General features: G+C 55.3%; 1 protein-coding gene across 1 annotated transcript in view; it reads right to left on the bottom strand.

Moving 5' to 3' along the window:
- Positions 1 to 26,973, bottom strand: part of and3 (actinodin3) — a gene marked incomplete at its 3' end in the record, with an annotated part of 213,653 nt that extends 186,680 nt beyond the window's left edge. The window contains exons 1-2 of the mRNA XM_067978435.1: positions 26,835 to 26,973; positions 16,559 to 16,651 (exon numbers count right to left, since the gene is read on the bottom strand). Coding sequence (XP_067834536.1) covers positions 16,559 to 16,651; positions 26,835 to 26,973 — 232 coding nt within the window. The remainder of the gene's footprint in view (positions 1 to 16,558; positions 16,652 to 26,834) is intronic.
- Between the last annotated feature and the right edge of the window lie 547 nt (positions 26,974 to 27,520).

Genomic DNA, 27,520 nt, shown 5'->3' with positions numbered 1-27,520 from the left:
TGTCCCCGTTCCCCACTCTACTCCCTGTCCCCATTCCCTGCTCTACTCCCTGCCCCCATTCCCCACTCTACTCCCAATCCCCAATCCCCGCTCTACTCCCAGTCCCATACCTAGCCCTGCACTCCGTCCCCATTCCCCGCTCTACTCCTGAATCTAATTCGCCGCTCTGCTCCCGGTCCCCATTCCCCTCTCTACTCCCTGTCCGCATTCCCCACTCTACTCCCTCTCCCCATTCCCCACTCTACTCCCGCTCCCCATTCCCCACTCTCCTCCCGCTCCCCATTCCCCGCTCTACTCCCAGTCCCCATTCCCCACTCTACTCCCTGTCCCCATTCCACACTCTATTCCCAATCCCCATTCCCCGCTCCACTCCCGGTCCCCATTCCCCGCTCTATTCACAGTCCACATTCCCCACTCTAATCCCAGTCCCCATTCCCCACTCTACTCCATGTCCCTATTCCCCACTCTACTCCCAATCCCCAATCCCCGCTTTGCTCCCGGTCCCCATTCCCCACTCTACTCCCCGTCCCCAATCCCCGCTCTACTCCCGGTCCCCATTCCCAGCTCTACTGCTAATCCCCAATCCCCGCTCTACTCCCAGCCCCCATTCCTAGCGCTGCACCCGGTCCCCATTCCCCGCTTTACTCCTGGACCTAATTTCCCGCTCTACTCCCTGTCCCCATACCCCACTCAACTCCCAGTCCCCATTTCCCACTCTACTCGCAGCCTCATTCCCCATTCTACTCCCGCTCCCCATTCCCCACTCTACTCCCGCTCCCCATTCCCCGCACTACCCCCAGTCCCCATTCCCCGCTCTACTCCCTGTCCCCATTCCACACTCTACTCCCTGTCCTCATTCCACACTCTACTCCCTGTCCTCATTCCACACTCTACTCCCTGTCCCCACTCCCCGCTCTACTCCCAGTCCCCATTCCCCGCTCGACTCCCAGTCCCCATTCCACGCTCTGCTCTCAGTCCCCATTCCCTGCTGCACTCCCGGTCCCTATTCCACACTCCACTTCTGGTCCCTATTCCCCACTCTACTCCCTGTCCCCATTCCCCGCTCTACTCCCTGTCCCCATTCCCCACTCTACTCCCTTTCCCCATTCCCTGCTCTACTCCCTGTCCCCGTTCCCCACTCTACTCCCTGTCCCCATTCCCTGCTCTACTCCCTGTCCCCATTCCCCACTCTACTCCCTGTCCCCATTCCCTGCTCTACTCCCTGTCCCCGTTCCCCACTCTACTCCCTGTCCCCATTCCCTGCTCTACTCCCTGTCCCCATTCCCCACTCTACTCCCTGTCCCCATTCCCCACTCTACTCCCTGTCCTCATTCCCCACTCTACTCCCTGTCCCCATTCCACGCTCTGCTCCCAGTCCCCATTCCCCACTCTACTCCCAGTCCCCATTCCCCACTCTACTCCCTGTCCCCATTCCCCACTCTACTCCCTGTCCCCATTCCCCACTCTACTCCCGGATCCCATTCCCCACTCTACTCCCTGTCCCCTTTCCCTAATCTACACATGGTCCCCATTCCCCGGTCTCCTCCCTGTCCCCCTTTCCCACTCAACACCATCTCCACATTCCCCACTCTACTCCCGGATCCCATTACCCGCTCTATACCCCATCCCCAATCCCCGCTCCACTCCCGGTCACAATTCCTAGCGCTGCACCCGGTCCCCATTCCCCGCTTTACTCCGAGACCTAATTACCCGCTCTACTCCCCGTCGCCATACCCCACTCTACTCCCAGTCCCCATTCCTCACTCCACTCCCTGTCCCCATTCCCCACTCTACTCCCGGATCCCATTCGCCGCTCTCCTCCCGGTCCCCCTTTCCCACTCTACTCACTCTCCACATTCCCCGCTCTACTCCAGGTCTCCATTCCCCACTCTACTCCCGGATCCCATTCCGCACTATACTCCCAGTCATCATTCCCCACTCTACTCCCAATCCCCAATCCCCGCTCTACTCCCAGTCCCATACCTAGCCCTGCACTCCGTCCCCATTCCCCGCTCTACTCCTGAATCTAATTCGCCGCTCTGCCCCCGGTCCCCATTCCCCACTCTACTCCCTGTCCCCATTCCCCACTCGACTCCCTCTCCCCATTCCCCACTCTACTCCCGCTCCCCATTCCCCACTCTTCTCCCGCTCCCCATTCCCCGCTCTACTCCCTGTCTCCATTCCACGCTCTGCTCTCAGTCCCCATTCCCTGCTGCACTCCCGGTCCCTATTCGACACTGCACTTCTGGTCCCCATTCCCCACTCTACTCCCTGTCCCCATTCCACACTCTACTCCCTTTCCCCATTCCCCGCTCTACTCCCTGTCCCCGTTCCCCACTTTGCTCCCTGTCCCCATTCCCTGCTCTACTCCCTGTCCCCATTCCCTGCTCTACTCCCTGTCCCCATTCCACACTCTACTCCCTGTCCCCATTCCACGCTCCGCTCCCAGTCCCCATTCCCCACTCTACTCCCTGTCCCAATTCCCCACTCTACTCCCTGTCCCCATTCCCTGCTCCACTCACTGTCCCCATTCCCAACTCTGCTCTCTTTCCCCATTCCCCACTCAACTGCTGTCCCCATTCCCCACTCTACTCCCATTCTCCATTCCCAACTCTACTCCCTGTCCCCATTCCCCACTCTACTCCCTCTCCCCATTCCCCACTCTACTCCCGCCCCACATTCCCCACTCTACTCCCGCTCCCCATTCCCCGCTCTACTCCCAGTCCCCATTCCCCACTCTACTCCCTGTCCCCATTCCCCACTCAACTCCCTGTCCCCATTCCCGACTCTACTCCCAGTCCCCATACCCCGCTCTACTCCCTGTCCTCATTCACAATCTACTCCCTCTCCCCATTCCCCACTCTACTCCCGCTCCCCATTCCCCACTCTACTCCCGCTCCCCATTCCCCGCTCTACTCCCAGTCCCCATTCCCCACTCTACTCCCAGTTCCCATTCCCCACTCTACTCCCTCTCCCCATTCCCCACTCTACTCCCAGTTCCCATTCCCCACTCTACTCCCAGTTCCCATTCCCCACTCTACTCCCTCTCCCCATTCCCCACTCTACTCCCAGTTCCCATTCCCCACTCTACTCCCTCTCCCCATAACCCACTCCACTCCCGGTCCCAGGTTCCCTTTCCCCACTATATCTCGGTCCCCATTCCCCGCTCTCCTCCCAGTCCCCATTCCCCACTCTACTCCCGTTCACATTGCCCACTCTGCTCTACTCCTGGTCCCAATTCCCCACTCTACTCCCTGTCACCATTCCCCACTCTACTCCCTCTCCCCATTCCCCACTCCACTCCCTCTCCCCATTCCCCACTCTACTCCCTCTCCCCATTCCCCACTCTACTCCCTCTCCCCATTCCCCTCTCTACTCCCTCTCCCCATTCCCCACTCTACTACCTGTCCCCTTTCCCCACTGTACCCCCTGTCCCCATTCCCCGCTCTACTCCCTGTCCCCATTCCCCGCTGTACTCCCTGTCCCCATTCCCCGCACTGCTCCTGGTCCCCATTTCCAACTCTACTCTCAGTCACCATTCCCCGTTCGACTCCCTGTCCCCATTCCCCACTCTACTCCCTGTCCACATTCTCCACTCGACTCCCAGTTCCCATTCCCCACTCTACTCCCTCTCCCCATTCCCCACTCTACTCCAAGTTCCCATTCCCGACTCTACTCCCTCTCCCCATTCCCCACTCTACTCCCAGTTCCCATTCCCCACTCTACTCCCTGTCCCCATTCCCCACTCTACTCCCAGTTCCCATTCCCCACTCGACTCCCTCTCCCCATTCCCCACTCTCCTCCCAGTCCCCATTCCCCACTCTACTCCCGTTCACATTGCCCACTCTGCTCTACTCCTGGTCCCCATTCCCCACACTACTCCCTGTCCCCATGCCCCACTCTACTCCCTCTCCCCATTCCCCACTCTACTCCCTCTCCCCATTCGCCACTCTACTCCCGTTCACATTGCCCACTATGCTCTACTCCTGGTCCCCATTCCCCACTCTACTCCCTCTCCCCATTCCCCACTCTACTCCCAGTTCCCATTCCCCACTCCACTCCCTGTCCCCATTCCCCACTCTACTCCCAGTTCCCATTCCCCACTCTACTCCCAGTTCCCATTCCCCACTCTACTCCCAGTTCCCATTCCCCACTCTACTCCCTCTCCCCATTACCCACTCCACTCCCGGTCCCAGGTTCACTTTCCCCACTATATCTCGGTCCCCATTCCCCGCTCTCCTCCCAGTCCCCATTCCCCACTCTACTCCCGTTCACATTGCCCACTCTGCTCTACTCCTGGTCCCCATTCCCCACTCTACTCACTGTCCCCATTCCCCACTCTACTCCCTCTCCCCATTCCCCACTCTACTCCCTCTCCCCATTCCCCACTCTACTCCCTCTCCCCATTCCCCACTCTACTCCCTCTCCCCATTCCCCACTCTACTCCCTCTCCCCATTCCCCACTCTACTCCCTCTCCCCATTCCCCACTCTACTCCCTCTCCCCATTCCACACTCTACTCCCTCTCCCCAATCCCCACTCTACTCCCTCTCCCCATTCCCCACTCTACTCCCTCTCCCCATTCCCCTCTCTACTCCCTCTCCCCATTCCCCACTCTACTACCTGTCCCCTTTCCCCACTCTACTCCCTGTCCCCATTCCCCACTCTACTCCCTGTCCCCATTCCCCACTCTACTCCCTGTCCCCATTCCCCACTCGACTCCCTGTCCCCATTCCACGCTCTACTCCCTGTCCCCATTCCCCGCACTGCTCCTGGTCCCCATTCCCAACTCTACTCTCAGTCACCATTCCCCGTTCGACTCCCTGCCCCGTTCGCGACTCAGCTCCCACTCCCCATTTGCCGCTCTACTCCTGGTTCCCATTCCTCGCTCTACTTCCGGTCCCCATTCACCACTCTGCTCCCTGTCCCCATTCCCCGCTTTACTTTTAGTCCCCATTCCCGGCTCTACTCCCGTTCCCCATTCCCCGTTCTGCTCCCGGTTCCCATTCCCCGCTCTACTCCCGGTCCCCATTCCCCACTCTATTCCCTGTCCCCATTCCCCGCTCTATTCCCAGTCCCCATTTGTCGCTCTATTCCCAGTCCCCATTCCCCGCTCTACTCCCGGTTCCCATTCCCCGCTCGACTCCCGGTCTCGATTCTCCGCCCTACTCCCGGTCCCCATTCCCGACTCTACACCCTGCCCCTTCTCCGCTCGACTCTCATTCCCCATTCCCCGCTCTACTGTCAGTCCCCATTCCCTACTCTACACCCTGTCCTCTTCTCCGCTCCACTCCCAGTCCCCATTCCCCACTCTACTCTTATTCCCCATTCCCCGCTCTACTCCCGCTCCCCATTCCCCACTCTACTCTCATTCCCCATTCCCCGCTCTACTCCCAGTCCCCATTCCCCACTCTACTCCCTGTCCCCATTCCCGACTATACTCCCAGTCCCCATTCCCCACTCTACTCCCTGTCCCCAATCCCGATTCTACTCCCAGTCCCCATTCCCCACTCTACTCTCATTCCCCATTCCCCGCTCTACTCCCAGTCCCCATTCCCCACTCTACTCCCTGTCCCCATTCCCGACTATACTCCCAGTCCCCATTCCCCACTCTACTCCCTGTCCCCAATCCCGATTCTACTCCCAGTCCCCATTCCCCACTCTACTACCTGTCCCCATTCCCCGCTCTACTCCCTGTCCTCATTCACAATCTACTCCCTCTCCCCATTCCCCACTCTACTCCCGCTCCCCATTCCCCGCTCTACTCCCAGTCCCCATTCCCCACTCTACTCACTGTCTCCATTCCCCGCTCGACTCCCAGTCCCCATTCCACGCTCTGCTCTCAGTCCCCATTCCCTGCTGCACTCCCGGTCCCTATTCCACACTCCACTTCTGGTCCCCATTCCCCACTCTACTCCCTGTCCCCATTCCCCACTCTACTCCCTTTCCCCATTCCCCACTCCACTCCCTGTCCTCGTTCCCCACTCTACTCCCTGTCCCCATTCCCTGCTCTACTCCCTGTCCCCATTCCCCACTCTACTCCCTGTCCCCATTCCACGCTCTGCTCCCAGTCCCCATTCCCCACTCTACTCCCTGTCCCCATTCCCCACTCTACTCCCTGTCCCCATTCCCGACTCGACTCCCGGTCACCATTCCCCACTCTACTCCCTGTCCCCATTCCCGACTCGACTCCCGGTCACCATTCCCCACTCTACTACCTGTTCCCATATCCGGCTCTACTCCCTGTCCCCATTCCCCACTCTACTCCCTGTCCCCATTCCCCCTCTACTCCCGGTCCCCGTTCCCCACTCTACTCCCGCTCCCCATTCCCGGCTCTACTCCCGGTCCCCATTCCCCGCTCTACACCCAGTCCCCATTCCCCGCTGTACTCCTGCTCCCCATTCCCGGCTCTACTCCCGGTCCCCATTCCCCACTCCACTCCCTGTCCCCATTCCCCACTCTACTCCGTGTCCTCATTACCCACTCAACCACCTGTTCCCATTCCCCCCTCTACACCCGGTCCCCATTCCCCACTCTACTCCTTGTCCTCATTCCACACTTTACCACCTGTTCCCATTCCCCACTCTTCTCCCAATCCCCAATCCCCGATTTGCTCCCGGTCGCCATTCCCCACTCTACTCCCCATCCCCCATCCCCAATCTCCACTCCACTCCCGGTCAACATTCCTAGCGCTGCACCCGGTCCCCATTCCCCGCTTTACTCCTGGACCTAATTTCCCGCTCTACTCCCCGTCCCCATACCCCACTCAACTCCCAGTCCCCATTTCCCACTCTACTCCCAGCCTCATTCCCCACTGTACTCCCGCTCCCCATTTCCCGCTCTTCTCCCACTCCCCATTCCCCGCTCTACCCCCAGTCCCCATTCCCCGCTCTACCCCCAGTCCCCATTCCCCACTCTACTCCCTGTCCTCATTCCACACTCTACTCCCTGTCCTCATTCCACACTCTACCACCTGTCCTCATTCCACTCTCTACTCCCTGTCCCCACTCCCCGCTCTACTCCCAGTCCCCATTCCCCGCTCTACTCCCAGTCCCCATTCCCCACTCTGCTCCCTGTCTCCATTCCCCGCTCGACTCCCAGTCCCCATTCCACGCTCTGCTCTCAGTCCCCATTCCCTGCTGCACTCCCGGTCCCTATTCCACACTCCACTTCTGGTCCCCATTCCCCACTCTACTCCCTGTCTCCATTCCCCACTCTACTCCCTTTCCCCATTCCCCGATCTACTCCCTGTCCCCGTTCGCCACTCTACTCCCCGTCCCCATTCCCCACTCTACTCCCTGTCCCCATTCGACGCTCTGCTCCCAGTCCCCATTCCCCACTCTACTCCCTGTCCCAATTCCCCACTCTACTCCCTGTCCCCATTCCCTGCTCTACTCACTGTCCCCATTCCCAACTCTGCTCTCTGTCCCCATTCCCCAGTCTACTTCCTGTCCCCATTCCCCACTCTACTCCCAGTCCCCATTCCCCGCTCTACTCCCTGTCCTCATTCACACTCTACTCCCAGTCCCCATTCCCCACTCTACTCCCTCTCCCCATTCCCCACTCTACTCCCAGTCCCCATTCCCTGCTCTACTCCCTGTCCTCATTCACACTCTACTCCCAGTCCCCATTCCCAACTCTACTCCCTGTCCCCATTCCCCACTCTACTCCCTGTCCCCGTTCCCCACTCTACTCCCAGTTCCCATTCCCAACTCTACTCCCTGTCCCCATTCCCCACTCTACTCCCTGTCCCCATTCCCCACTCTACTCCCAGTTCCCATTCCACACTCTACTCCCTATCCCCATTCCCCACTCTACTCCCAGTTCCCATTCCCCACTCTCCTCCCAGTCCCCATTCCCCACTCCACTCCCATTTCCAATTCCCCACTCTACTCCCTCTCCCCATTCCCCACTCTACCCCCAGTTCCCATTCCCCACTCTACTCCCAGTTCCCATTCCCCACTCTACGACCTCTCCCCATTCCCCACTCTACTCCCAGTTCCCATTCCCCACTCTACTCCCTCTCCCCATTACCCACTCTACTCCCGGTCCCAGGTTCCCTTTCCCCATTATATCTCGGTCCCCATTCCCCGCTCTCCTCCCTCTCCCCATTCCCCACTCTACTCCCTCTCCCCATTCAACACTCAACTCCCTCTCCCCATTCCCCTCTCTACTGCCTCTCCCCATTCCCCACTGTACTACCTGTCCCCTTTCCGCACTCTACTCCCTCTCCCCATTCCCCACTCTACTCCCTCTCGCCATTCCCCACTCTACTCCCTCTCCCCATTCCCCACTCTACTCCCTCTCCCCATTCCCCACTCTACTCCCTCTCCCCATTCCCCTCTCTACTCCCTCTCCCCATTCCCCACTCTACTCCCTCTCCCCATTCCACACTCTACTCCCTCTCCCCATTCCCCTCTCTACTCCCTCTCCCCATTCCCCACTCTACTCCCTGTCCCCATTCCACGCTCCACTCCCTGTCCCCATTCCCCGCACTGCTCCTGGTCCCCATTCCCAACTCTACTCTCAGTCACCATTCCCCGTTCGACTCCCTGCCCCGTTCCCTACTCTGCTCCCACTCCCCATTTGCCGCTCTACTCCTGGTTCCCATTCCTCGCTCTACTTCCGGTCCCCATTCACCACTCTGCTCCCTGTCCCCATTCCCCGCTTTACTTTTACTCCCCATTCCCGGCTCTACTCCCGTTCCCCATTCCCCGTTCTGCTCCCGGTTCCCATTCCCCACTCTATTCCCTGTCCCCATTCACCGCTCTATTCCCAGTCCCCATTTGTCGCTCTATTCCCAGTCCCCATTCCCCGCTCTACTCCCGGTTCCCATTCCCCGCTCAACTCCCGGTCTCGATTCTCCGCCCTACTCCCGGTCCCCATTCCCGACTCTACACCCTGCCCCTTCTCCGCTCGACTCTCATTCCCCATTCCCCGCTCTACTGTCAGTCCCCATTCCCTACTCTGCACCCTGTCCTCTTCTCCGCTCCACTCCCAGTCCCCATTCCCCACTCTACTCTCATTCCCCATTCCCCGCTCTACTCCCAGTCCCCATTCCCCACTCTACTCTCATTCCCCATTCCCCGCTCCACTCCCAGTCCCCATTCCCCACTCTACTCTCATTCCCCATTCCCCGCTCTACTCTCATTCCCCATTCCCCGCTCTACTCTCATTCCCCATTCCCCGCTCTACTCCCAGTCCCCATTCCCCACTCTACTCCCTCTCCCCATTCCCCACTCTACTCCCTGTCCCCATTCCCCGCTCTACTCCCAGTCCCCATTCCCCACTCTACTCCCTCTCCCCATTCCCCACTCTACTCCCTCTCCCCATTCCCCGCTCCACTCCCAGTCCCCATTCCCCACTCTACTCTCATTCCCCATTCCCCGCTCTACTCCCAGTCCCCATTCCCCACTCTACTCTCATTCCCCATTCCCCGCTCTACTCCCAGTCCCCATTCCCCGCTCTACTCCCAGTCCCCATTCCCCACTCTACTCTCATTCCCCATTCCCCACTCTACTCCCAGTCCCCATTCCCCACTCTACTCCCTCTCCCCATTCCCCGCTCTACTCCCAGTCCCCATTCCCCACTCTACTCTCATTCCCCATTCCCCGCTCTACTCCCAGTCCCCATTCACCACTCTACTCTCATTCCCCATTCCCCAATCTACTCCCAGTCCCCATTCCCCACTCTACTCCCTCTCCCCATTCACCACTCTACTCCCTCTCCCCATTCCCCACTCTACTCCCTCTCCACATTCCCCACTCTACTCCCTGTCCCCATTCCCCACTCTACTCCCAGTTGCCATTCCCCACTCTACTCCCAGTCCCCATTCCCCACTCTACTCCCGCTCCCCATTCCCCGCTCTACTCCCAGTCCCCATTCCCCACTCTACTCCCAGTCCCCATTCCACGCTCTGCTCTCAGTCCCCATTCCCTGCTGCACTCCGGGTCCCTATTCCACACTCCACTTCTGGTCCCCATTCCCCGCTCTACTCCCGGATCCCATTCCCCACTCTACTCCCTGTCCCCTTTCCCTAATCTACACATGGTCCCCATTCCCCGTTCTCCTCCCTGTCCCCCTTTCCCACTCAACACCATCTCCACATTCCCCACTCTACTCCCGGATCCCATTACCCGCTCTATACCCCATCCCCAATCCCCGCTCCACTCCCGGTCACAATTCCTAGCGCTGCACCCGGTCCCCATTCCCCGCTTTACTCCGAGACTAAATTCCCCGCTCTACTCCCCGTCGCCATACCCCACTCTACTCCCAGTCCCCATTCCTCACTCCACTCCCTGTCCCCATTCCCCACTCTACTCCCGGATCCCATTCGCCGCTCTCCTCCCGGTCCCCCTTTCCCACTCTACTCACTCTCCACATTCCCCGCTCTACTCCCGGTCTCCATTCCCCACTCTACTCCCGGAACCCATTCCCCACTCTACTCCCAGTGCCCATTCCCCGCCCTACTCCCTGTCCCCATTCCGCACTATACTCCCAGTCCTCATTCCCCACTCTACTCCCAATCCCCAATCCCCGCTCTACTGCCAGTCACATACCTAGCCCTGCACCCCGTCCCCATTCCCCGCTCTACTCCTGAATTTAATTCGCCACTCTGCTCCCGGTCCCCATTCGCCACTCTACTCCCTGTCCCCATTCCCCACTCTACTCCCTCTCCCCATTCCCCACTCTACTCCCGCTCCCCATTCCCCACTCTACTCCCTCTCCCCATTCCCCACTCTACTCCCGCTCCCCATTCCCCACTCGACTCCCGCTCCCCATTCCCCGCTCTACTCCCAGTCCCCATTCCCCACTCTACTCCCTGTCCCCATTCTCCACTCTATTCCCAATCCCCAATCCCCACTTTGCTCCCGGTCCCCATTCCCCACTCTATTCCCAGTCCACATTCCCCACTCTACTCCCTGTCCCCATACCCCACTCGACTCCCAGTTCCCATTCCCCACTCTACTCCCTCTCCCGATTCCCCACTCTCCTCCCAGTCCCCATTCCCCACTCTACTCCCGTTCACATTGCCCACTCTGCTCTACTCCTGGTCCCCATTCCCCACTCTACTCCCTGTCCCCATTCCCCACTCTACTCCCTCTCCCCATTCCCCACTCTACTCCCTCTCCCCATTCCCCACTCTACTCCCTCTCCCCATTCCCCTCTCTACTCCCTCTCACCATTCCCCACTCTACTCCCTGTCCCCTTTCCCCACTCTACTCCCTGTCCCCATTCCCCACTCTACTCCCTGTCCCCATTCCCCGCTCTACTCCCTGTCCCCATTCCCCGCACTGCTCCTGGTCCCCATTCCCAACTCTACTCCCAGTTGCCATTAACCACTCTACTCCCTGTCCCCATTCCCCACTCTACTCCCAGTTCCCATTCCCCACTCTACTCCCTCTCCCCATTCCCCACTCTACTCCCAGTTCCCATTCCCCACTCTACTCCCAGTTCCCATTCCCCACTCTACTCCCTCTCCCCATTCCCCACTCTACTCCCAGTTCCCATTCCCCACTCTACTCCCTCTCCCCATTACCCACTCCACTCCAGGTCCCAGGTTCCCTTTCCCCAATATATCTCGGTCCCCATTCTCCGCTCTCCTCCCAGTCCCCATTCCCCACTCTACTCACGTTCACATTGCCCACTCTGCTCTACTCCTGGTCCCCATTCCCCACTCTACTCCCTGTCCCCATTCCCCACTCTACTCCCTCTCCCCATTCCCCACTCTACTCCCTGTCCCCATTCCCCGCACTGCTCCTGGTCCCCATTCCCAACTCTACTCTCAGTCACCATTCCCCGTTCGACTCCCTGTCCCCGTTCCCTACGCTGCTCCCACTCCCCATTTGCCGCTCTACTCCTGGTTCCCAGTCCCCGCTCTACTCCCTGTCCCCATTCCCCGCACTGCTCCTGGTCCCCATTCCCAACTCTACTCTCAGTCACCATTCCCCGTTCGACTCCCTGTCCCCATTCCCCACTCTACTCCCAGTTCCCATTCCCCACTCTACTCCCTGTCCCCATTCTCCACTCTACTCCCAGTTCCCATTCCCCACTCTACTCCCTCTCCCCATTCCCCACTCTACTCCCAGTTCCCATTCCCCACTCTACTCCCTCTCCCCATTCCCCACTCTACTCCCAGTTCCCATTCCCCACTCTACTCCCTGTCCCCATTCCCCACTCTACTCCCAGTTCCCATTCCCCACTCTACTCCCTCTCCCGCTTCCCCACTCTCCTCCCAGTCCCCATTCTCCACTCCACTCCCGTTCACATTGCCCACTCTGCTCTACTCCTGGTCCCCATTCCCCACTCTACTCCCTGTCCCCATACCCCACTCGACTCCCAGTTCCCATTCCCCACTCTACTCCCTCTCCCGATTCCCCACTCTCCTCCCAGTCCCCATTCCCCACTCTACTCCCGTTCACATTGCCCACTCTGCTCTACTCCTGGTCCCCATTCCCCACTCTACTCCCTGTCCCCATTCCCCACTCTACTCCCTCTCCCCATTCCCCACTCTACTCCCTCTCCCCATTCCCCACTCTACTCCCTCTCCCCATTCCCCTCTCTACTCCCTCTCACCATTCCCCACTCTACTCCCTGTCCCCTTTCCCCACTCTACTCCCTGTCCCCATTCCCCACTCTACTCCCTGTCCCCATTCCCCGCTCTACTCCCTGTCCCCATTCCCCGCACTGCTCCTGGTCCCCATTCCCAACTCTACTCTCAGTCACCATTCCCCGTTCGACTCCCTGTCCCCATTCCCCACTCTACTCCCAGTTGCCATTAACCACTCTACTCCCTGTCCCCATTCCCCACTCTACTCCCAGTTCCCATTCCCCACTCTACTCCCTCTCCCCATTCCCCACTCTACTCCCAGTTCCCATTCCCCACTCTACTCACAGTTCCCATTCCCCACTCTACTCCCTCTCCCCATTCCCCACTCTACTCCCAGTTCCCATTCCCCACTCTACTCCCTCTCCCCATTACCCACTCCACTCCAGGTCCCAGGTTCCCTTTCCCCAATATATCTCGGTCCCCATTCTCCGCTCTCCTCCCAGTCCCCATTCCCCACTCTACTCACGTTCACATTGCCCACTCTGCTCTACTCCTGGTCCCCATTCCCCACTCTACTCCCTGTCCCCATTCCCCACTCTACTCCCTCTCCCCATTCCCCACTCTACTCCCTCTCCCCATTCCCCACTCTACTCCCTCTCCCCATTCCCCGCTCTACTCCCTGTCCCCATTCCCCGCACTGCTCCTGGTCCCCATTCCCAACTCTACTCTCAGTCACCATTCCCCGTTCGACTCCCTGTCCCCGTTCCCTACGCTGCTCCCACTCCCCATTTGCCGCTCTACTCCTGGTTCCCAGTCTCCGCTCTACTCCCTGTCCCCATTCCCCGCACTGCTCCTGGTCCCCATTCCCAACTCTACTCTCAGTCACCATTCCCCGTTCGACTCCCTGTCCCCATTCCCTACGCTGCTCCCACTCCCCATTTGCCGCTCTACTCCTGGTTCCCAGTCTCCGCTCTACTCCCTGTCCCCATTCCCCGCACTGCTCCTGGTCCCCATTCCCAACTCTACTCTCAGTCACCATTCCCCGTTCGACTCCCTGTCCCCATTCCCCACTCTACTCCCAGTTCCCATTCCCCACTCTACTCCCTGTCCCCATTCTCCACTCTACTCCCAGTTCCCATTCCCCACTCTACTCCCTCTCCCCATTCCCCACTCTACTCCCAGTTCCCATTCCCCACTCTACTCCCTCTCCCCATTCCCCACTCTACTCCCAGTTCCCATTCCCCACTCTACTCCCTGTCCCCATTCCCCACTCTACTCCCAGTTCCCATTCCCCACTCTACTCCCTCTCCCGCTTCCCCACTCTCCTCCCAGTCCCCATTCTCCACTCCACTCCCGTTCACATTGCCCACTCTGCTCTACTCCTGGTCCCCATTCCCCACTCTACTCCCTGTCCCCATTCCCCACTCTACTCCCTCTCCCCATTCCTCACTCTACTCCCTGTCCCCATTCCCCACTCTACTCCCTCTCCCCATTCCCCACTCTACTCCCTCTCCCCATTCCCCACTCTACTCCCTCTCCCCATTCCCCTCTCTACTCCCTCTCACCATTCCCCACTCTACTCCCTGTCCCCATTCCCCACTCTACTCCCTGTCCCCGTTGCCCACTCTACTCCCTGTCCCCATTCCCCACTCTACTCCCTGTCCCCATTCCCCGCTCTACTCCCTGTCCCCATTCCCCGCACTGCTCCTGGTCCCCATTCCCAACTCTACTCTCAGTCACCATTCCCCGTTCGACTCCCAGTCCCCATTCCCCACTCTACTCCCTCTCCCCATTCCCCACTCTACTCCCAGTTCCCATTCCCCACTCTACTCCCTCTCCCCATTCCCCACTCTACTCCCAGTTCCCATTCCCCACTCTACTCCCTCTCCCCATTACCCACTCCACTCCCGGTCCCAGGTTCCCTTTCCCCACTATATCTCGGTCCCCATTCCCCGCTCTCCTCCCAGTCCCCATTCCCCACTCTACTCACGTTCACATTGCCCACTCTGCTCTACTCCTGGTCCCCATTCCCCACTCTACTCACGTTCACATTGCCCACTCTGCTCTACTCCCTCTCCCCATTCCCCACTCTACTCCCTGTCCCTATTCCCCACTCTACTCCCTCTCTCCATTCCCCACTCTACTCCCTGTCCCCATTCCCCGCACTGCTCCTGGTCCCCATTCCCAACTCTACTCTCAGTCACCATTCCCCGTTCGACTCCCTGCCCCGTTCCCTACTCTGCTCCCACTCCCCATTTGCCGCTCTACTCCTGGTTCCCATTCCCCGCTCTACTTCCGGTCCCCATTCACCACTCTGCTCCCTGTCCCCATTCCCCGCTCTACTTTTAGTCCCCATTCCCGGCTCTACTCCCGTTCCCCATTCCCCGTTCTGCTCCAGGTTCCCATTCCCCGCTCTGCTCCCGGTCCTCATTCCCCACTCTATTCCCTGTCCCCATTCCCCGCTCTATTCCCAGTCCCCACTTGTCGCTCTATTCCCAGTCCCCATTCCCCGCTCTACTCCCGGTTCCCATTCCCCGCTCGACTCCCGGTCTCGATTCTCCGCCCTACTCCCGGTCCCCATTCCCCACTCTACACCCTGCCCCTTCTCCGCTCGACTCTCATTCCCCATTCCCCGCTCTACTGTCAGTCCCCATTCCCCGCTCTCCTCTCATTCCCCATTCCCCGCTCTACTCCCAGTCCCCATTCCCCACTCTACTCTCATTCCCCATTCCCCGCTCTACTCCCAGTCCCCATTCCCCACTCTACTCTCATTCCCCATTCCCCGCTCTACTCCCAGTCCCCATTCCCCGCTCTACTCCCAGTCCCCATTCCCCACTCTACTCTCATTCCCCATTCCCCGCTCTACTCTCAGTCCCCTTCCGCGCTCTATTCCCAGTCCCCATTCCCCGCTCTTTTCCCAGTTCCCATTCCCCGCTCTAATCCCAGTCCCCATTCCCTACTCTACTTTTAGTCCCCATTCCCGGATCTAATCCCGTTCCCCATTCCCCGCTCTGCTCCCGGTTCCCATTCCCCGCTCTACTCCCGGTCCCCATTCCCCGCCCTACTCCCGGTCCCCATTCCCCGCTCTACTCCCAGTCCCCATTCCCCACTCTACTCTCATTCCCCATTCCCCGCTCTACTCCCAGTCCCCATTCTCCACTCTACTCTCATTCCCCATTCCCCGCTCTACTCCCAGTCCCCCTTCCCCGCTCTATTCCCAGTCCCCTTCCCCGCTTTATTCCCAGTCCCCCTTCCCCGCTCTATTCCCAGTCCCCATTCCCCACTCTATTCCCGTCCCCATTCCCCGCTCTATTCCCAGTCCCCCTTCCGCGCTCTATTCCCAGTCACCATTTCCCGCTCTATTCCCAGTCCCCCTTCCCCGCTTTATTCCCAGTCCCCCTTCCCCGCTCTATTCCCAGTCCCCCTTCCCCGCTTTATTCCCAGTCCCCCTTCCCCGCTCTATTCCCAGTCCCCCTTCCCCGCTTTATTCCCAGTCCCATTCCCCGCGCTACTCCCAGTCCCCTTCCCCGCTCTATTCCCAGTCCCCTTCCCCGCTCTGCTCCCAGTCACAATTTCCCGCTCTAATCCAGGTCCCCGTTACCTGAATTAGTCCCGGTCCCCATTCCCCGCTCTGCTTCCAGTCTCTGTTCCTGGTTCCCCATTATTCCTCAGCCCCTATTTGCAGGTTATCGCGGGAATGAGTACAGTGGTAAACAAATCCCACAGCCTCTGATTCCTAGGAAAATCTGGTTTCAGTCCGAGTTACCTTCATGCACTTTAATGATGCTGCATTGAGGCGGATTTCGCTTGCTGATGTTGTGGGTCACCTACTTGCTTCCTCTCCTGCCATAAACATTTATTTTCTGCCCAGCGGACTGTCACTGAGCCTAATTGTCGAACTCCTACCTGACCCTCGTGTTAAGTGCCGGGTTCCTGTACCTAGCAGGACTGTGAGGTGTGAGGAGGGGTGGGGGTGATGGGAGGGGTCTGTCAGGAGTTAGTCACTCACCGGGTAGGATGAACACTGTCAGCACCATGGTAGCAAGCAAACTCCCGGACATTGTGCTTTGCTGGGACGTCATTCCACTCAGTGACTGAATACCTGTGAGCAATAAGAAGAAGAATCATACAGCACAGAAGGAGGCCATTCGGCCCATCGTGCCTCTGCCGGCTCTTTGAAATCCAATTCGTCCCACTCCCCCGCTCTTTTCCCATAGACCTGCAAGTTTTTCCTTTTCAAGTATTTATCCAATTCCCTTTTGAAAGTTATTATTGAATCTGCTTCCACCGCCCTTTCAGGCAGTGAATTCCAGATCAGAACAACTCGCTGCCTAAAAAAAATCTCCTCATCTCCCCCTCTGGCTCTTTTGCCGATCACCTTAAATCTGTGTCCTCTGGTTACTGACCCTTCTACCACTGGAATCAGTTTCTCCTTATTTACTCTGTCAAAACCGTTGATGATTTTGAACACCTCGATCAAATCTCCCCTTAACCTTCTCTGTTCGAAGGAGAACAATCCCAGCTTCTCCAGTCTCTCCGCATAACTGAAGTCTCATCCCTGGAACCATTCTAGTAAATCTCCTCTGCACCCTCTCTAAGGCCTTCACATCCTTCCTAAAGTGTGGTGCCCAGAATTGGACACAATACTCCAGCTGAGGTCTAACCAGTGTTTATAAAGGTTTAGCATAACTTCCTTGCTTTTGTACTCTATCCCTCTATTAATAAAGCCCAGGATCCCGTATGCTTTTTTAACAGCCTTCTCAACCTGTCCTGCCACCTTCAAGGACTCGTGTACTTACAACCCGAGGTCTCCCTGTTCCTGCACCCCCTTTAGAATTGCACCATTTAGTTTATGTTGCCTCTCCTCATTCTTCCTACCAAAATGAATTGCATACATCGAGTTACATCGAAACTACAGCACAGAAACAGGCCATTCAGCCCAACTGGTCCATGCTGGTGTTTATGCTCCAGACGAACCTCCTCCCTCCCTCCTTCATCTCACCCTATCACCCTATCCTTTTATTCCTTTCTCCCTCATGTGTTTATCCAGCTTCCCCTTAAATCCATCGACACTATTCACCTCAACTACTCCTTGTGGTTGTGAGTTCCACATTCTCACCACTCTCTGGGTGAAGAAGTTTCTCCTGAATTCCCTATCGGATTTATTAGTGACTATCTTATATTTCTGGCCCCAGTTCTGGTCTCCCCCACAAGTAGAAACACCTTCTCTACCATAACCCAATCAAACCCTTTCATAATCTTACCTCCATCAGGTCACCCCACAGTCTTCTCTTTTCTAGAGAAAAGAGCCCCAGCCTGCTCAACCTTTCCTGATAGGTTATAACCTCTCAGTTCTGGTATCATCCCAATAAATCTTTTTTGCACTTTCTCCAGTGCCTCTATATCCTTTTTATGATAGGGAGACCAGAACTGTTCAGAATACTCCAAGTGTGGTCCAACCAAGGTTTTATACAAGTTTAACATAACCTCTCTGCTTTTCAATTCTATCCCTCTAGAAAAGAACCCCAGTGCTTTATTTGCTTTCTTTTTAAAAAAACGGTCTTATTAACCTGCGTCACTAGTTTTAGTGATTTGTGTATCTGTACCCCCAGATCCCTCTGCTCCTCTACCCCATTTAGACTCTTATTATCCGATCAATATGTGGCCACCTTATTCTTCCTACCAAAATGCACCACCTCATACTGATCTATATTGAAATTCATTTGCCAATTACTCGTCCATTCTGCAAGTTTATTAATGTCTTCCTGTATTTTGTCGCAGTCCTCCTCAGTATTAACGACATCGTCTGTCAGGTGTCATCTGCAAATTTTGAAATTGTACTTCTGATTCCTGAATCCAAATCGTTAATGTAAATTGTGAACACCAGTGGTCCCAGCACTGATCCCTGTGGAACTCAACGTCCCACCTCCCGCCAGTCTGAGTAACTACTCTTAACCCCTACTCTGTGTGCTCTGTGTTGTAACCAGCTTGCTATCCATTCTGCTACCTGTCCCCTGACTCCACATGCTCTAATCTGAGCCATGAATTTACTATGTGGTACCTTATCGAAGGCGTTTTGAAAATCCAAATATATTACATCTACTACATTACCCTTGTCTACTCTTTCTGTTATTTCTTCAAAGAATTCAGTAAGGTTGGTCAATCATGACTTTCCCTTCTGGAATCCGGGCTGACTATTTTTTACTATATTTTATTTCTTTAGATTTTTTCCATTACATCTTTGAGTAAAGATTCCAATATCTTTAAGCTAAGTTAAGTTAACTGGTCTATAGATCCCTGGACTTGTTCTATCTCCCTTTTTAAATATAGGAATCACATTAGATAGAATAACACTTCTCTGCATTAAATTTCTCCTGCCATGTGCCTGCCCATTTTACCAGTCTGTCTGTGTCCTCCTGAAGTCGATCACTATCCTCCACGTGGTTTGCTACATTTCCGAGTTTCGTGTCATCTGCAAACTTTGAAATTATACCCTCTATACCCAAGTCCAGGTCATTAATGTACATCAGAAAGAGCAGTGGTCCTAATACCGACCCCTGGGGAACACCACTGTATACTTCCCTCCAGTCTGAAAAACAACCGTTCACCATTACTCTCTGCTCTCTGTCCCGTTGCCAATTTTGTATCCACGCTGCCACTGTCCCTTCAATCCCATGGGTTTTAATTTTGCTAATAAGTCTATTATACCAAACAAGACACTAGTGATTGTGCATTGTACTCACTCTAAAACCTCACTATCTTTCTTGTAGTGTGTAGCCCAATGCTGCACACAGTACTCTAACTGAGGTCTTATTAGTTTTATATTCTATACCTCGTGATGAAACCTAGAATTCATAGAATCATACAGCATAGGAGGAGATCATTCGGCCCATCGAGCCTGTGCCGGCTCTTTGAAAGATCTATCCAATTCGTCCCACTCCCCTGCTCTTTCTCCATGGCCCTGCAAATTTTTCCCTTCAAATATTTATCCAATTCCCTTTTGAAAGTTATTATTGAATCTGCTTCCACCGCCCTTTCAGGGAGTGAATTCCAGATCAGAACAACTCACTGTGTAAAATTTGGTGTCCTCATGTCACCTCTGGTTCTTTTGACAATCATCTTAAATCTGTGTCCCCTTCTGCCACTGGAAACATTTTCTAATTCCATTCATTCTTTTACACACCTTCTCAGCCTGAGGTGCTGCCTTTATCACCTGTGGATCTGTACCCCCATATCCCTCTGCTCTTTCACATCCCGAGCCTGCTCCCATTCATACTATAATTACTGTAGGTTTTTTTTACCGAAACATATCGCCTCACGCTTTACCGACATTAAATTCAATCTGAGGCTCAGCCCATTCTCCCACTTTATCAATATCCCGGAGAAGCGGGTGTGGTCACTTGTGAGATCATGGTGTCCAGATTGTATAACACAGAGCTTCCACTGCTACTGTCCCAGCGTCTAACTGTCATGTGAGTAGATGGGGTGCAGTAACGGAAAACACCTGATCGTAGGGGACGTGGGGTCTGCTTACGGGAGAGGCCGGTGGTGTTCAATCCGAGAGAGTATCGGAAGTAAAGCTGATACTTGTAACAGGAAGGTATTGGGGGTGTCTGATGCCCAGACCGAGAGCAGGGCCTGGGAAATATGTTGAATCATAGAATCATAAACTGGTTACAGCAGAGAAAGAGACCATTCGGCCCATCGAGCCCGTGCCGGCTCTTTGTAAAAGCTATCCAGTTAGACCCATTCCCCCGCTCTTTCCCCGTCGCCCTAAGAGTTAAACAGTAGGGAGATTTTAGTTTGTTACAGGGTGAGTGGATGAAAGATGCAGATTAAATGTTGGATGTAATTCTGACCAGCTGGATCCAATCCTGTTAGTTTCTTTCCATTTTATTCCTTGATCTCTGTTCGATGTTGGAGCCAGGAGCTGGTTTCTAATGAGCTGCTCATTAAACTTCAGGCAGTTCCTACACACATGGCACAGTCTGTGATCTATAAATAGCTCAGGCCGCAACACAGCAGGTACACAAGACATAACATTACAAGGGCAGGACCAGCAGAAGGGGGAAGGTCTGATTTTCAAAAGCTGCCACACAAAAGGTTGTTACACAAGAGAAGGACTCGGGGTTAGGGGTAATATATTAGCATGGATAGAGGACAGAAAACAGAGAGTCGGGATAAACGGGTCATTCCCAGGTTGGCAGGCTGTAACTAGTGGGGTGCCGCAAGGATTGGTGCTTGGGCCTCAGCTATTTACAATCTACATTAATGACTTAGATGAAGGGACCGAGTGTAATGTATCCACGTTTGCTGACGATACAAAGCTAGGTGGAAAAGTAAGCTGTGAGGAGGACACAAAGAGTCTGCAAAGGGATATAGACAGGTTAAGTGAGTGGGCAAGAAGGTGGCAGGTGGAGTATAATGTGGGGAAATGTGAGGTTATTCACTTTGGTAGGAAGAATAGAAAAACACAACATTTTTTAAACGGTGAGAAACTATTAAATGTTGGTGTTCAGAGGGATTTGGGTGTCCTCGTACATGAAACACAAAATGTTAACATGCAGGCAATTAGGAAGGCAAATGGCATGTTGGCCTTTATTGCAAGGGGGTTGGAGTATAAGAGTAAGGAAGTTTTGTTACAATTGTACAGGGTTTTGGAGAGACCACGCCTGGAGTACTGTGTACAGTTTTGGTCTCCTTATCTAAGGAAGGATATACTTGCCTTGGAGGCAGTGCAATGAAGGTTCACTAGATTAATTCCTGGGATGAAAGGGTTGTCCTATGAGGAGAGATCGAGTAGAATGAGCCTATGCTCTCTGGAGTGCATCCAGGACAAAGCAGCCCGCTTGATTGGCACCCCATCTACCACCCTAAACATTCACTCCCTTCACCACCGGCGCACCGTGGCTGCAGTGTGTACCATCCACAGGATGCACTGAAGAATGAGAGATGATCTCATTGAAACGTATAAAATTCTTAGAGGGCTTGACAGGAGAGGCTGGAGAGTCTAGAACGAAGGGGCATAGTTTCAGGATAAGGGTTCGGCCATTTAGGACTGAGATAAGGATAAATTCGTTGTTAGAGGCCAATCATCTCAGCCCCAGGACATTGCTGCAGGAGTTCCTCAGGGCAGTGTCCTGGGCCCAATCATCTTCAGCTGCTTAATCAATGATCTTCCCTCCATCATAAGGTCAGAAATGGGTCTGTTCGCTGATGATTGCATAGTGTTCAGTTCCATTCGCAATCCCTCAGATAATGAAGCAGTCCGTGCCCGCATGCAGCAAGACCTGGACAACATCCAGGCTTGGGCTCATAAGTGGCAAGTAACATTCGCGCCAGACAAGTGCCAGGCAATGACCATCTCCAACAAGAGAAAGTCTAACCACCTCCTCTTGACATCCAACGGCATTACCATCGCCGAATCCCCCACCATCAACATCCTGGGGGTCACCATTGACCAGAAACTTAACTGGACCAGCCACATAAATACTGTGGCTACGAGAGCAGGTCAGAGGCTGGGTATTCTGCGGCGAGTGACTCACCTCCTGACTCCCCAAAGCCTTTCCACCATCTACAAGGCACAAGTCAGGAGTGTGATGGAATACTCTCCACTTGCCTGGATGAGTGCAGCTCCAACAACACTCAAGAAGCTCGACACCATCCAGGACAAAGCAGCCCGCTTGATTGGCACCCCATCCACCACCCTAAACATTCACTCCCTTCACCACCGGCGCACAGTGGCTGCAGTGTGTACCATCCACAGGATGCACTGCAGCAACTCGCCAAGGCTTCTTCGACAGCACCTCCCAAACCCACGACCTCTACTACCTAGAAGGACAAGAGCAGCAGGTACATGGGAACAACACCACCTGCACGTTCCCCTCCAAGTCACACACCATCCCGACTTGGAAATATATCGGCCGTTCCTTCATCGTCACTGGGTCAAAACCCTGGAACTCCCTTCCTAACAGCACTGTGGGAGAACCGTCACCACACGGACTGCAGCGGTTCAACAAAGCGGCTCACCACCACCTTCTCGAGGGCAATTAGGGATGGGCAATAAATGCCGGCCTCGCCAGCGACGCCCACATCCCATGAACGAATAAAAAAAATTTCTTCACTCAGTGGGTTGTGAATCTTTGGAATTCTCTTCCCCAAAGGGCTATGGATGCTGAGTCGCTGAGTATATTCAAGATGTGGAGATGCCGGTGATGGACTGGGGTGGACAAATGTAAGGAATCTTACAACACCAGGTTATAGTCCAACAAATTTATTTTAAAATCACAAGCTTTCGGAGATTATCCCCTTCGTCAGATGAATGAGTGAAAAGGTTCTCAAATCGCTTATCTTATACTATGTTGGGACAGCATCACACCAATCAAAAGGTGTCGTTGTTGTTCAAACAGGCCAGTCTCTCTCTCTCTCTCTCTGCCATTTTGAGTTTCTTTCTGCCTGCCTGTGTAATCGACACAATGTATATCTAGTGTACTGGGACGTGCTGTTCTCCGTGACTGGCCTGTTTGAACAACAACGACACCTTTTGATTGGTGTGATGCTGTCCCAACATAGTATAAGATATGCGATTTGAGAACCTTTTCACTCATTCATCTGACGAAGGGGATAATCTCCGAAAGCTTGTGATTTTAAAATAAATTTGTTGGACTATAACCTGGTGTTGTAAGAGTATATTCAAGGCTGAGATCGATAGATTTTTGGACTCGAGGGGAATCGAGGGATGTGGGGATCGGGCGGGAAAGTGGAGTTGAGGTTGAAGATGGGCCATGATCTGATTGAATGGCGGAGAAGGCTCGAGGGGCCGAATGGCCTACTCCTGCTCCTATTTCTTATGTTCTTATTAATACAAGCCCCCTTCCCTCTCCCTCACAGGGACAGGACCAACAGATGGGGGGGTCCGATTAATACAGACCCCCTCTCCCTCCCCCCGCATGGGTTAGGACCAACAGATGGGGATGGGTCCGATTAATACAGACCCCTCTCCCTCCCCCCGCAGGGGGTAGGACCATCAGAGGAGCAGAGTTTGTATGGCGTGCAATCGATGTGTGATCAGCCAGGGCTCAGTGGGTCGCACTCTTGCCTCTGAGTCAGACGATTGTGGGTTCATGTTCCACTCCAGAGACTTGAGCACAAAATCCAGGCTGACATTCTCAGGGCAGTACTGAGGGAGCGCTGCACTGTTGGAGGTGCTGTCTTTCAGATGAGACAATAAACTGAGGCCCCATCTGCCCTCTCAAGTGGATGTAAAAGATCCCATGGCACTATTTTGAAGAAGAGCAAGGGAGTTCTCCCTGATGTCCTGGGCCAATGTTTATCCCTCAACCAATATCACCTAAAACAAGATTATCTGGTCATTTATCTCATTGCTGTTTGTGGGATCTTGCTGTGCACAAATTGGCTGCTGCATTTCCTACATTACAACAGTGACCACACTTTGAAATGACTTCATTGGCTGTAAAACGCTTTGGGAAATCCTGAGCGCAACATAAATGCTCATTGTTTCTTTTGAGTTTGCCTGAACAATCATTGCTGGTGTTTAGTTCTGATTCCGCTCTTCCTTCTCTCTGAACAGTTAGTCCGACTCTCGTTCCCACACTACCTTCAGCTTTCTGTCCCATACTTGGTCTTGGAGGTCTGATAATACACAGGCTGCAGGATGTCGCTTTTTTGACTTTACACATTTGGTGCTTGGTCCCAGTCACATTTTGGAAGGATTTCTTCGCATACCTTGTTCCGATTGAGTAAACTGTCAGAAGCAGTGAGACATAGATAGGCCAGAGAGGCTCACTGAAGGTCGGTAGCAAACCCCCATGTAAAGCTTATAACACCTGGGGTAGAGAATTCCACAGGTTCACCACCCTCTGAGTGAAGAAATTTCTCCTCATCTCGGTTCTATGTGTCCTACCCCGTATCCTGAGACTGTGACCCCTGGTTCTGGACTCCCCAGCCATCGGGAACATCCTCCCTGCATCTAGTCTGTCTAGTCCTGTTAGAATTTTATATGTTTCATTCTTCTAAACTCGAGGGAATATAGGCCTAGTCGACCCAACCTCTCCTCATATGTCAGTCATATCTGGGCTGTCTATGAAGCATCTCTCCCCTCAGTCCCATCCTCCTGTCCTTGCGCCGTTTGGCCCATCGCCCCTGTTCCGCTCTGAACGAGTCCTCCCCTTAGTCCTATTCCATTGCCCTTTCCTTTTAAATGTTTGTTTTTCAAATATTTGTCAACATCCCATTTAAAAGCTATTCTGGATCCTGCTCCCGACCGCCCCCCCCCCCCCCCGAGTTTCTGGTATGTTCCATGAACCTCTGTGTAAATAAATTCTCTCCTGGTTCATGAATCTAGTCGTCTATTAATAGCCTGAGCCATGGTCCAGTGAAGTGTTTATTCCACCTTCTGATGTCAGACGAGAGCGCATGTGATATAACCAGGAGCTGACGTACAGTAACCAGGACTTTCTGTTCAATTCTGCACTCAAACAAATCCCCTGGATATTGGGCAGGTAAAGGAACAGCGAACAAGGGTTGGGGAACAGGACTGGCCTCCCACACTCAACTCAAGAAGAGTGGGGAATAGGACTGGCCTCACACACTCAACCCAAGGGTTGGGGAATAGGACTGGCCTCACACACTCAACCCAAGAAGAGTGGGGAATAGGACTGGCCTCACACACTCAACCCAAGGGGTGGGGAATAGGACTGGCCTCACACACTCAACCCAAGAAGAGTGGGGAATAGGACTGGCCTCACACACTCAACCCAAGAAGAGTGGGGAATAGGACTGGCCTCACACACTCAACCCAAGAAGAGTGGGGAATAGGACTGGCCTCACACACTCAACCCAAGAAGAGTGGGGAATAGGACTGGCCTCACACACTCAACCCAAGAAGAGTGGGGAATAGGACTGGCCTCACACACTCAACCCAAGAAGAGTGGGGAATAGGACTGGCCTCACACACTCAACCCAAGAAGAGTGGGGAACAGGACTGGCCTCACACACTCAACCCAAGGGGTGGGGAATAGGACTGGCCTCACACACTCAACCCAAGAAGAGTGGGGAACAGGACTGGCCTCACACACTCAACCCAAGAAGAGTGGGGAACAGGACTGGCCTCACACACTCAACCCATGAAGATTGGGGAATAGGACTGGCCTCACACACTCAACCCAAGGGTTGGGGAATAGGACTGGCCTCACACACTCACCCCAAGGGGTGGGGAATAGGACTGGCCTCACACACTCAACCCAAGAAGAGTGGGGAACAGGACTGGCCTCACACACTCAACCCAAGAAGAGTGGGGAACAGGACTGGCCTCACACACTCAACCCATGAAGATTGGGGAATAGGACTGGCCTCACACACTCAACCCAAGGGTTGGGGAATAGGACTGGCCTCACACACTCAACCCAAGAAGAGTGGGGAATAGGACTGGCCTCACACACTCAACCCAAGGGTTGGGGAATAGGACTGGCCTCACACACTCAACCCATGAAGATTGGGGAATAGGACTGGCCTCACACACTCACCCCAAGGGGTGGGGAATAGGACTGGCCTCACACACTCAACCCAAGGGTTGGGGAATAGGACTGGCCTCACACACTCAACCCATGGGTTGGGGAATAGGACTGGCCTCACACACTCACCCCAAGGGTTGGGGAATAGGACTGGCCTCACACACTCAACCCAAGAAGATTGGGTTCCTAAATCTAGTTCCTAAAGTTAGAAAAATGTGACGGATCACCCACCAACTCGACCAATGCCCTAACGCAGCACCATGCAGCCTGCCTCAACCACCCTCTACCCCAGCCAGACCCTGGGGGATCGTTTCCCGGGTCACCCGGGGGATCCGCTCCACGATATGCAATGGAATAAATTCTGGGATCAGCTTCCCCTCCCTCTCCAAACACTAGTCTGATTCTGTCACAGATTCGCTTCTGACTCTTGCCTTCCCGGGACAGCTGGTTCTGTTACAGATATACGGCTGACTCGGACTATCCCGGAACGGAGATTTTTGATGCACATATGCTCCTGACTCGGACTAGCCTGGAGCAGACAATTCTGTGACCGATACGCTCCCTGGACAGGCGGAGCCAGGAGGGCAGCTGGAACAGATCCGGAGACAGCCCGAGCTCAGAGCGTATCTGGAACAAAATCGGTTGTCCCGGGATAAACTTAGTGGGGAACGTATCTGTAATTGAACCGATAATCCTGGAATAAAACTGTCCCGGGACAGTCGGTTCTGTTACCGGTAGACTGCTAACTCGCACCATCCCGGGACAACCGATGCTCAAACAGGTGGACTGCTGACTTGGTTTGTCCCGGGTGAGGGGGACCACGATATAAAACCCCTTTCACTCCGAATCGCACTGAGACCCGCTGAATTTCTAGGACCCTTTTCGAACTCATTTCGACCCGCTCCCCCGCTCCCCCCTCCCCGCCACACCGACCCGCTCCCCCCTCCCCGCCACACCGACCCGCTCCCCACTCCCCGCCACACCGACCCGCTCCCCCCTCCCCGCCACACCGACCCGCTCCCCACTCCCCGCCACACCGACCCGCTCCCCCCTCCCCGCTCCCCCCTCCCCGCTCCCCCTCCCCGCCACACCGACCCGCTCCCCCTCCCCGCCACACCGACCCGCTCCCCCCTCCCCGCCACACCGACCCGCTCCCCCCTCCCCGCCACACCGACCCGCTCCCCCCTCCCCGCCACACCGACCCGCTCCCCACTCCCCGCCACACCGACCCGCTCCCCCCTCCCCGCCACACCGACCCGCTCCCCCCTCCCCGCCACACCGACCCGCTCCCCCCTCCCCGCCACACCGACCCGCTCCCCCCTCCCCGCTCCCCCCTCCCCGCTCCCCCTCCCCGCCACACCGACCCGCTCCCCCTCCCCGCCACACCGACCCGCTCCCCCCTCCCCGCCACACCGACCCGCTCCCCCCTCCCCGCCACA

The sequence above is a fragment of the Heptranchias perlo genome, unplaced genomic scaffold (genome assembly GCF_035084215.1).
Source record: "Heptranchias perlo isolate sHepPer1 unplaced genomic scaffold, sHepPer1.hap1 HAP1_SCAFFOLD_287, whole genome shotgun sequence".
Taxonomy (NCBI): Eukaryota; Metazoa; Chordata; class Chondrichthyes; order Hexanchiformes; family Hexanchidae; genus Heptranchias; species Heptranchias perlo.
Note: the sequence above shows the minus strand (reverse complement) of the source record. Positions and strands in the feature narration are given on the sequence as shown.